The 11,921-nt window shown below is 52.8% G+C and overlaps 1 protein-coding gene across 1 annotated transcript in view; it reads left to right on the top strand.

Moving 5' to 3' along the window:
* Positions 1–10,713, top strand: part of HCN2 (hyperpolarization activated cyclic nucleotide gated potassium and sodium channel 2) — a 21,312-nt gene extending 10,599 nt beyond the window's left edge. Inside the window, exons 2-4 of the mRNA XM_034755573.1 lie at positions 7,972–8,041; positions 9,615–10,038; positions 10,687–10,713. Of these exons, the coding sequence (XP_034611464.1) occupies positions 7,972–8,041; positions 9,615–10,038; positions 10,687–10,713 (521 nt within the window). The remainder of the gene's footprint in view (positions 1–7,971; positions 8,042–9,614; positions 10,039–10,686) is intronic.
* The last annotated feature ends 1,208 nt before the right edge of the window (positions 10,714–11,921 follow it).

Below are 11,921 nucleotides of genomic sequence, written 5' to 3'. Positions count from 1 at the left end.
CCCCCCCCTCCCCACCCCTATCCCACTGATCAGCCCCTCCAGGGTGGGGAGGAGGCTGAGCGCCAGGGGGAGAGGCCAGGGCTGACTGGGAGGCCAGGCGATGCTTTGGCAAGAGGGCACCTTGAGCTGTCCCTGGAGAATGGAGGGGCTGAGAGGAGCCCAGGTTCCGTCTTACACCTTCCCCTCCCGTCTGGCCCTGGGGGCGCGGGAGCCCTGATCCCCAGCTGAAGCAGCAGCCCCATCTGAGCAGGCACCAGGCCTCCGGCTTCCCTTGGGGACAGGGAGTGAGGAACCCAAGCTGGGTGCCTTTGACAAGGGCATCCCTTAGCCTTTCCCCAGGGCTGGGCGTTTCCTCCACCTAGGAGGCCTCTGAACCCCTTAGCCCTCCCACCAAGGTGCCTGTAACCAAACAGGAAGCCATCACAGTGACCCAGCAGTGTTCAGAGACCCGGCTTTGTCCGGGGGTCACTCCCAGAAAGGCAGAAATGGGAAGGCAGCTGCAAGGAGCGGGAATAAAATATGGCCCAGCCCAGTGGGCAGTGGTGCCCCCCTCCCCTCAGTCTAATATTCCACAGCAGTCGGCTTCTCCCTGCCACCAGCACGGGGCTGGCCATGTAAACAGACCGGTGGAAGGTGGGGTGGGCATAACAGCGGCCGCGGCTCTGGTCTCTCCCCTTATTTAAACATCAGTGATGCAGCAGCTTTGTGTGTGTCTCTCTCCCCTCCTGCACTACAGGATGTTTTAATGAGGCCAGATTGTGTTACTAGCTTTAATTCTCCAAGGTGGGTGAAGCCAGGTCCTCGGCGCTGAGGGTTCCCAGCAAGATTTTCATCCGGCACCATGGGACTAGCGCCCCTTGGGACTCACCAAGCAGAACGCAAGCTACTGCAGCGGCGTCTGTGTCCTTTCCATCTGGCGTGTCACACGGTAGTCTGTCGTCCCTGCCGCCCCAACCTCCTCTGCCAAGCCCTCAGGAGAGCTCTGACTGGTCCCAGTGTTTGCAGAGCTAAATGCAAACTGCTGGGGGGAGGCGTATGATCTGATCAAATCTGGTACAGCTTTGGGGGGTTTTGTGGTTATTATTGGGGGCTGAAAGATTGCCCATCACCCACACTCTCCAAAGCAAGAGACTCTGCAGAGGATGCAGCTGTCACCAGACATCTGGGTGCTCAAGCCCGCTTGGGTACCATTTTCTTCCTCCTTCCCTTCTTCCTGCTCTACCTGCGTCTCTCTCTCTCCGGCAGCGTTTTGCAAGGAGCAATGCAGGCTGTCTCCCCCGCTGGAGAGTAGGAGATGCAGAGCACCCATGCGGCGGACAGAAAGTCTTGCAGTTAGTTCCAGCCCCTCTGTTGTGGTAGCCACTTAACCTTGTTTCCTGAACCAATGGGCTGTTTTATTCCCTTGATGGCTTTTGCTGCTGCTTTCTGTCCCTTTATATGGGCATTTCAATAGAGGATTGAACTGAATTCCAAAGCGGTGTGTGGGGAATTTGGGGGATCTTACTTATCTGTATCCAAACAGCACCTACAAGATCAGGGCCCCGTGGTACTAGGGGCTGTACAAACATGCAGTGAGAGATTGTCCTTGGCCCCAAAGACAGGCCAGACAAGGGGTGGGAGGCAAATCCGGGGGAAATGGTTTGGCCGAGGTCACACAGCAGATCAGTGTCAGAAGAGGGGTCTCCTGACTCCCAGCCCAGTGCCCTCTCTCCATTGGCTCAGGCTGTGTTTATTGGAGGAACAGGCTGTCTGGGGAGGTAACCTCTGGTTACATGCTTGCGGGAGCGCGTGTCAATGGTTCTGTAGTGTTTCTCTAGTTCCTGTCCGCTGACAGCGATTCCTTACAGGAATTCTCCAGCAGGTCCCATCCAGTGGATCTCCTTCCCCCGCTCCCCATGGTGGGGTCCCTCTCAGGGAAGGCCATATATGCTGTAGGGCTGAAACATGACCGAGATACTCAGAGGCAAGGCTCCCTGATATATAATATAAGGAGATATTCCTATCTCATAGAGCTGGAAGGGACCCTGAAAGGTCACAGAGTCCAGCCCCCTGCCTTCACTAGGCAGGACCAAGTACTGATTTTTGCCCCAGATCCCTAAGTGGCCCCCTCAAGGATTGAACTCACAACCCTGGGTTTAGTTGGCGAATGCTCAAACCACTGAGCTATCCCATTCTAACAACCTGTAGGGTCGTTAATCTTTTTCTATGAGTCTCTGGTGTAGCCAGCTCTACTTTTCCCCTCCCTGTCAATTACCACCACACATCATTTGTCCTGAAGCATTAATGCGGAATAAGCAGCTAGCATAAAGAGCGTGATTCACACCAGCGTAGAAAGGAAGGATCCGCTCCATAGAAATCAATTCAGTCCCAGTGGTTTCAGGTCAGAATCTGCCCCGAATGTCTCTCCCCCGCCCCCTCTTCATTCCATTTGTCGTCGCTTTGTTCTAACGTTATCTGGGGTGGTGCGTTTAAATGGTATTAGAGCGTAACTTGCATTGACATCTGTTTGTTTCATCTTGACATTGTAGTGTCATCTCCATTGTCTGTCTTGACCTTGTCATAATGAGATCAGGGTGGCAATGCTTGAGCTGTGTTTAAGAGAATTAGGAATTACCAGGGCCAGGAGCTACTTCTCGCAGACAGACAGTGGGACCATTTCAAAGCCTTTCTTTTAAATTGTGTTGAGACGAGAACAGACAGTGCCTTGCACTTTTGTGGCGCGTTCATTCAGGGCTCTGCAAACGCTGTCCATTGTGCGTCGCTACTCCCCTGTGAAACGTCTCCTCCTCCTCTATCATGTTTTACGGCAGACAAGACACTGACGTCCCCGATTCTGCAATAGGTTCTGTGTCAGCAACTCCATGTGCTGGTTACAGAAACTCCTGATGCCAGTGGAGTTTTGCCCGGGCACCAGGCTCTGCTCTTTCAGAGCGCCTGGCGGAATTGGGGACTAAGAGATTTGCCCAAGATTACGCAGTGAGTCAGTGTTAGAACTGGGAATCAAAATCCATGCGTTATTCGTTGTGATGGGCTTCAATCACAAGGTCATCTGGTAGGCAGCAGCGAGGACAAAGAACTAGACGGCAACAGCCCTGGGTTCTGTCCCCAGTTCTGCCACCAACCTGCTGTGCGACCATGGGCACGTCACTTCCTCTCTGTGTTTTTCCCCCCACTCCCATCCTTTGACTGTTTTGTTTATTTAGGCTATAAACCCTTTGCGGACAGGGACTCATTTGCTGATATCACCTGGGGCATTTAGGTGCAGAATAAAAAGAATTCATAACAAATCCATCCTGTTACATTCACAGATTTAATACATACACACAGAGAGCAAAATCCGGGAAGAATTTATCTCAGAAATCATATCAAGGTGCATACGGATTTGGCTTTATTTGATTTCCACTCTACATGTTAATGCTTATGCCAAATGATATTTCTCGTACCAAAATCTGATCAGGATAATGGAATGTGTTTCCAGCAATGTTTTCCTTGCAAGATCCATTTTCTCAGTTTAAGATAAAATCATGCCCATCTGCATATGTGACATCACTTCATAATCGCACCCATTTGCAGAATGTATCTCATCACAGGCAGAGCACTATAATTATTCATGCAAAATGCAAGGGGGAGATATGCTGCAGGAGCTAAAGTCCCTATTCACACAAATATTGAATTACTAGGAGGCAACAGGGTGACTGTTTCGTATCACTAGTTGCAAATCTGATAAAAACCTTATAAATGACATGTTGAAACATACGATGCAGAATTGACCCACCCAGTGATGAGCTGTCTTCTGTTACCCATTCCATTTATTTCCTGTTCCTGGTGCCTTTTTAAAAATGTCTGGTTAGCGCTTTTATCCCCGGTTGAAGCTAAACTTTAAAGCTAAGATGGGACAGATAACTAAGAGTCAGGACTCATGGGTTCTTTTCCCAGTTCGGCAGTGGCCTTGGGCAAATTGCTTAATTTCTCTAAGCCCCAGTTTATCCCTCTGTAAAATTGAGACATAGAAGGGTGAGGAGATGTAATACACCAAAACATGGTTGTGAAATGCTTTGAGATCTGTGGATATAAGTCACTAGAATAGCACAAAGTGTTGTTATAAAAGAGTTTTACTTCCAGCTGATAGGAACAAACGTACTGGGCAGACACAAGGTCCATCTAGTCCTGTAGCCTGTTTCTGACAGGGGCTAGTGCCAGATGCTACAGAGGAAGGTGCAGGAAACCCCACAGTAGACAGATGTGGAATAATCTGTCCCCACGTTAGGATGCATCCTGATTTCTAGTAGATAGAGCTTGGTTTAAGCCCTGAAGCATGCACACGACCCGGGAACGTTAAAAACGAGAGCAACGCACTGTGGATGAGTCAGTTCGTTGCGGCTGCAAATGTGTGTGTGTGTCTGTGTATTTGCTTTGGGACTGAGAAACTCAGAGTTCAGGCTGAGGATCAAAACGTGCCTAAGGAATGACCGGGAGTCCTGTAATCTGACTCAAAGGCTCCATTTCCCTGCAACTGCAGATGGGAAATAAACCCGGGCAAACTGCAGGTTTTTATTTCTGGTGAGGTCCTGCTGGTGAAGCAATGGCTGCTGAGCTACCAGGCAGGGATATGTCAAAGCAAGTGTTATGGCAGGTGTGTGTTTTCGATAAACACTTTTGTGCCACTTAGCTGAAGCCTTTAGACCCATGGCAAGTTGCCCAGGTGGCTTTTGATGTTGCAACGCATGCAGCTTCTGCTCTAGTCGTTTTACCAGAATTTGTATTGCTTCCCTGGGATGTCTGGCCTGTTGTTTCTGGGGGTGGTTTTTTAAAATGACACCTTAGCTCCGTATTTATCTGATGCCCTCTCTCTGCGAGCGGAGAGACCGCTCTGATGAACTGGTTATTACTGATATCTTTGGTGATTCTTCCTTGCTAGGGCATTAATGCAAAGTGCTCATATTTGATAAATGGGAGACAGACTTGGTAGTTTGTTCATCAGGAACATAAACTAGCAACTGCTGCTTCAGGGACATGGTTTAAGGGTTTGGGAATCTTTTTGGATGCCTGCTAAGAATGCTGCAAAGCAGTCCCCCAAAGGATCCATACAGGTCATTGGTGGTCACGGCACACACAGCTGTGTTGGAATCCTTGGTGGCCACGGCACACACAGCTGTGTTGGAATCCTTGGTGGCCACGGCGCACACAGCTGTGTTGGAATCCTTGGTGGCCACGGCGCACACAGCTGTGTTGGAATCCTTGGTGGCCACGGCACACACAGCTGTGCTGGAATCCTTGCGTACTTGACTATTTGAGATTGGGTTCAATAATGTAGGTCTCACTGGATCTTAAACACTTGGGCCAAACTTTTCAAACCTGGTTTGTACCGTTAGGCTCCCAAACCCACTTAAATAAGTGGCCCGATTCCTTTTTTCAAAAGTGGTGGTGGCCCACTGCTCCCGTGAACTTCCGGTGGATATGTGGGTGTGCAGCTTTTCTGAAAACCAGGTTGTTTATACTTAGGTGCCTCAATCTTGATTTAGGAGCCTAACCTTAGACAACTCGGTATGACACTTTTGGCCTTAGGGCCTGGTCTAAAAGGTGCTGAGCACCCACAAAGCCAGTGGGTGGCAGTGTAGAATGTGGAAATCAGGGCCTTGCTCTTTGTGTCTTTAAATCCTTATTTATCCCGATGGCTCTTAACCTTCAAGCAGCATCATGACTAATTAAATGTGGAATTGGTTAATGGTAGGGGGGATGCCGGTTCCTTCCCTGCTATTACACGAGTCATGTGTTGCTTGTTTACTCACCCTAAATTTTCTGCTTTCTGCACTCTGGTAATGAAGCATATTCTAGGCTGGGCTGGAAAAATATTTGATGGTTGCACTGTTTCGTTTTCTCTGGCATTCTGTTGCTGGGGATTAGTTTACAAATGTTCTCTGCTCTGAATCGCTGACCGCGGTGAGCTGTCCGTGGTGCTGAATTCGAATGAACTCAAGATTTCAGCCTAGGAGGAATCGTATCATAGAATCGTAAGATTGGAAGGCACCTCGAAAGGTCATCTAATACAGTCCCCTACCATCATGGCAGGGCTAAGTATTATCTAGACCATCCCTGACAGGTGTTTGTCCAACCTGCTCTTAAATATCTCTAATGATGGAGATTCCACAACCTCCCTAGGCAATTTATTCCAGTGCTTAACCACCCTGACAGTTAGGAAGTTTTTCCTAATGTCCAACCTAAACCGCCCTTGCTGCAATTTAAGCCTGTTGCTTCTTGTCCTATCCTCAGAGGTTAAGAAGAACAATTTCCCCCCCTTCTCCTTGCAATAACAGTTTTCAAGTACATAAAAGGTTATCATGTCCCCTCTGAGTCTTCTCTTTTCCAGACTAAACAAACCCAATTTTTTTCAATCTTCCCCCATAGATCATGTTTTCTAGACCTTTAATCATTTTTGTTGCTCTTCTCTGGACTTTCTCCAATTTGTCCACATCTTTCCTGAAATGTGGCGCGCAGAACGGGCCACAAGACTCCAGTTGAGGCCTAATCAGCAAGGAGTAGAGCGGAAGAAGTACTTCTCGTGTCTTGCTTACGACACGCCTGCTAATACATCCTAGAAGTAGTGTTTGTAGGAGGAATGGGGTTGATCTGATTGTTTGCCCTGTTGTTGCATCTGCAGTCTTGAAATTCCAGTGTTAACATTTAAAAGGATTAGTGCAGGCTTCTGCGCTGAGGGAGTTTAGAACTCTTAAGCGTCTGGGACAAGTTCTCAGGAAATAGTGGTAAGGAAGTTACACTGACATTGGCAGACCCCGTAGCGGAGGCAAGGACAGAAAGTTTTGCTTCGGCCGGGCCCCTGGGACCCTGAGTCGGGCAGAGCTACCCTCGAGAGTCTTAGGGGTGTTTTGGGATCTAGCTTGTTGAATTTGGGGCAAGATGGCTTGTGCGGTTGTTAATAGATTTGGGGGCCTTTCTCCTCTGTCAGTCTCCCCCTACTCCAGCGTTCCTTGAACTCTAAGCCCCCCCCCGGGACTTTGAAAGGGAAGGGGAGTGGTCTTGTGGTTAAGGTGCGACAGGGGACCGTGGGAGACCTGGGTTCGATTCCCTCTCTCTGCCTCAGGTTTCTGTTGGTAGAATGGAGATAATACTTGAGTCACAGGACTAGCTTGACTAATACAGGTGAGGCCCTCAGATTACTGTGACGTCTGGGTAGGTGGAATCCCCACCACCTACCCGCTCCCTGAGGAGGTCCCGGTGGAGCTCTCTTGCCACCCGTTGCTGCCTCCTTGACCGGCTAGAGGGGGACCCTAAGACACAAAGCGATTAGGTGACTTGCTCAAGGTCATACAGGAAGGCTGTGGCGGAGCTGGGAATAGACCCCAGGCCCTCAATACAAAGCCACTAGACCATACTGCTTCTCTCTCCTCTCAGCTGCGAATGTTCCCTCTGCATCCTCGGGGGATAATTGAAGGGTACCTTGGAGACGCACCCCGTGCTGTGCTCTGAAGTCATAATTGTGCAGCTGTGACATCACTAGCTGTTGCCATGGAAACGTCTCAGGTGCAGGCTGTCACTGGAGAAAGGTCAGGAGGCTGGCTGCAAAGGGAGAGCTGCGTTTCCTTTTGAAAGATGCAGGTTTAATTCTATTCATGTGCCGGCCTTTATGGGGGAGAGAATGCAGGGGGGAGAGGACAGCCAACCTCCCCCCCTCCCAAATATATACTAGCTCCTTAGCCAGGAGTGACCATGTATATCTGTCTGCTTCCCCTCTCTGGGTTTTCTGTGGCTTGCACCTGCCTTTGCTTCGGTCCTGCGGCTTTGAGACCTTTTATGCGACGAGGTGCCCCCAGGAGCTGCACGAATAAATTGCTATCATTAGAGTAAGCGATGAAATACCCACCCATGTAGAAAATGAGGCTCTTCGGAGCAGCGGCATCACCCAGTGCTTACAAAAACCGCATCCCGGCCCCGTGTCGTTATCTTATCCAGCAGGGTATCTGGTGCACGGGGACGAGAGGCTGGGAATGAGCCGCCCCAGCCAATTGCTCAGAGACACCCGGAGGTTAGACAGAGGGACCCCGGGGGGATGCAAGGGCGCACTGGTTGCGTTCCTGGCTACGGCGAGAGGAGGGGGTGCACGTGTTTTTCTTTAGCATCGGGCTGTTAAACCCGCAGCGTTCTCTCCGTGTGTCCCCCCCACACACACACACACCCGCGTGGACACATGACTGCTCTGCTGCAAGGGGTTGGTGTGTTCCCGGAGAGGGTGAGCACCATGTTAACGAGGAGACGGGAGCAGCATGCTGATGTTAGGATGGGGCCGTGGGGCTCTGCTTCGACCTTGCAGGCACTTGGGAAAGGTCGTTGCTGGCCCTGAAGGGGTGGGGAAGGGCCCGGGGAGTTGGGGCCGGGTGGAAAACACATTGGGGAGGCGAGAGTAGACCCCCAAACCTTAATCCACCCCCCCTCCCTCCGTCTAACGGAGGTTGCAGGAAGCACGGGCTTAAGCTGCAGTTGTACGTGATTCAAACCCAGCCTCTCTCTGGAGGCAATCCCTGAGAGAGAGAGAGAGAGGCTCCCTTCCCCCTCCCCGCCACTTCCCCCCTTCCACGTGGAGCCTCTGGGGAGACGGGGTTCCTGGGGTCAGTGCTCTGTCCCTTCCCAGGACAGATTTCCACCTCTGGGCCCTGAATGGCTCCGGGTCAGAGGACACCGATCCGGCTTGTTCTCGGAAGGGAAGCGCTCTCAAGGGGTTAGAGCAGGAGACGGGGAGTCAGGACTCCTGGGTTCTGTTCCCAGCTCCAGCGCTGCCTTCCCGGCATGACCAGGAAGGACGAGGGAGCCGTGAGAAGCTCAGGCAGTTGGGTGGCCAGTAGGCCCCGGGTTGCTGAATTGGGGTCCGTGCCCCTTGTCCCTGCAGTGCCTCCCCCAGCCTGGTTGTTTGTCCCAAGTGATGGGGGGTTGCAGATCCTTCAGGCTGATGGAGCTCGCTACATTTCCTGCTGTTTCGTCTCCTTAGCTCCCGTTTTATCATCCAGCCCGATGCTGATCCGGCACCTTGAACGTGCACAGACCTAGCGTTAGAAAATCCCCTGCCCCGCAGAGCGTGGGGCCCTGCAGACACCCCCACCATGGGTGACCTCATCCAGCCATTGGACTGCACGTGTTTGCAGTCAGGCCCTACTCCAGACAAGCACAGAGCCCCACTAGGAGGAGGGTGAAGGAAGGGAGGAGAACGGGGGGCAGGTTCCAGAGAGCTGGGTTTGGGGGAGGAGGGACCGGACACACGGGGAAGCTTTTCCCGGCAGCAGGTATGAGGCAGGGATGGGGAGGAGAGGGAAGTGGGACAAGGGATTATCTGGCATCAAGGCGCCACATGGCATGTTGCCCATTGTACCTAAATGCTGCTGCCACACCGCCCCTCCGGGGTAGAGCTGGCAAATCGACCCGTTACGGGGTGACTCCACCCTGCGCTGCTCGGAGCCCCACACGGAGCTCTATTTCCCACCCCAGCTTCCAGGAGGGTCCCGCCTGCAGGGGGGCGTTGTGAGGGTGGGCAGGGGCGGGAGCACAGTAAACCAAGAGGGAATGCGGAGGGCTTGTCGGTGATGTCTCCATCTGCTCTGCCTCTCCAGGTTCTACTGGGACTTCACGATGCTTCTCTTCATGGTGGGCAACCTCATCATCATCCCGGTGGGCATCACCTTCTTTAAGGAGGAGACCACGGCCCCCTGGATCGTCTTCAATGTGGTCTCTGACACGTTCTTCCTCATGGACCTGGTGCTGAACTTCCGCACAGGGATAATCATCGAGGACAACACGGATATCATCCTGGACCCGGAGAGGATTAAGAAGAAGTACCTGAAGACCTGGTTCGTGGTGGATTTTGTCTCCTCCATCCCCGTGGATTATATTTTTCTCATCGTGGAGAAGGGCATCGACTCGGAGGTGTACAAAACGGCCCGGGCCCTCCGCATCGTCCGCTTCACCAAGATCCTCAGTCTGTTACGTCTGCTGCGCCTTTCCCGGCTCATCCGCTACATCCACCAGTGGGAAGAGGTAAGGGGCGTCTCTCGGCCCGTTGGCCTTTGGGCACCTGCCTGCCCCTGAGGCCGGCTGGGCTGCGTTCCCGTCCTCCATCAGAGCACAGGCAGCTTCTTCTGGTGCTCTGGCCCAGAGTCCAAAGGGCTGAGATGGATGAGATCAGGCCCCACAGCTCGAGGAGATGGCTAAGACGGGGCGGGTTATGGCTCAGTAGCCAAAGGTGCTGGTTGCTTAGAACTCCCGCCAAAGAGTCCTGTGCCATCGGCCCCTCTGAAAGCAGGTTCTTGCTCCCAGACGTGCACTGGGTTTTGCTGGTAGGGGCCCCTGCCCGCTAGGAATGGATGAGACCTGGCAAACTCATCTCACACAGGCCATGGTGAAATGACTGGCTGCCCCTAGTACAACAGGCCTGGCCTGGATTTTCCTGTCATCCTAGTAATAATGGGATCGCGTCTAACGTATTGTCTCGCTGGCTCAGAGTGCTTTACAACCCTAAACTAAGTCTCCTGGGATCCCAGAGCTGGGGACACCGAGGCACATGCACTGAATGACTTGCTCGAGGTCATCCAAGGAAGACGTGGTCAGAGCTGGGAATTGAACCCAGGGATCCTGCCTGCCAGTCTCCTGCACTAACCGCTAGTCCACACTCCCGCCTTCATTCAGCTTGTGGCCAGCCTGGATTATTGTTAAGCCCCTCCCACCCCACCCATGTATTACCCCTGCATCTCCTCCTGCACCCCAGAGATGGCATGGTTGGGGACACCAGTCTTTGAAGGGTGCCAGCCTGGCCACTGAGCCAGGGTCTCACCCCACAAACCCTCCCCTGGATTTAGCTCCCCGCCCCCTCTGTGCCAGTCCCCTTTCCCCTTGGTGCCAGCCTGCATAGCCAGCTCCTCCCCAGCTGGAGAGGCTGGTGACGGGGGTCGGTTAGGGTGTGTATCGTCACCCCCACTTCCCCACCCCGGACTGAGCGTCGCCCAGCTGACAAACCCTTTGTTGTGCTCGCCAGCTGAGCCGGAGGCTAAGCCCACAGGCACCCGCCTGTGTGGATCCGTATTTGTGTCCGGAGCGGGAGGGAGTTGGGACGTGGTTACCTGAGGCGTATGTTGCAACTGTGTGTGTGTGTTTTTGGGGGTGGTGTCTTTTGAGGCTCCCTTTGAATTGGGCAGGCCGGTCCTTCCAATGGAGGGCAGCCCTGGGTCAGCCCTGGGAGGGGATCGCATCCCGCAGCCCAGGTCATGGATCAAGACTCCGTTGCGCTAGGCGCTGTACAGACAGAACCAAAAGCCAGTCCCTGTCCCAGAGAAGTGTCAGTCTAATACACAGGTGTCTGCGGCGTGTGTGTGGATTCAGTGTGCTGTGTGCGCACACGGGGAGACGTGAGTGCCTCCGGGATTGTGTGTCTGATAAGTGTGCGCTGTCCATTTGTATGCCTAGAAATGTGACTGGACATCAGTGCGTGTGTCTAGGCACGGGCGTTTGTGTGTGCATATTCACACCCTCGTGCGCAGAGACAGTGTGGACTAGTGAACTGGAGCCCGGAGCACCACTGCCACTGACTCGACTTTGAGCAAATCCCTTCCCGCCCCCGCCTCAGTTTCCCCTTTTGTAAAACAGGCTGTCTCACAAGGACGGCTGGGAGGATTCATTGTTGTGTTTTCTTACCTCCAAGGCACTTAAGGACACGCGAAGCGCTAAGGAACGTGCTATGGGGCAGGTGAGGGTTGGGCGTGTAACTGTGTAGATGGGTGTAGCGGTAAAAAAAGAAGTGGGTAAACTGCATTAAACCCCGAAGTCCCCACATGAGAAGTAGGAAAATTCCCTTACCCTCAACTACGCTGCATGGGGCATGGGGGTGTTATGTACACCCGGGGCTGTGCGGGTGACCTGGGATGTCC

The sequence above is a fragment of the Trachemys scripta genome, chromosome 22, assembly GCF_013100865.1.
Source record: "Trachemys scripta elegans isolate TJP31775 chromosome 22, CAS_Tse_1.0, whole genome shotgun sequence".
Classification (NCBI taxonomy): domain Eukaryota; kingdom Metazoa; phylum Chordata; order Testudines; family Emydidae; genus Trachemys; species Trachemys scripta.
Note: the sequence above shows the minus strand (reverse complement) of the source record. Positions and strands in the feature narration are given on the sequence as shown.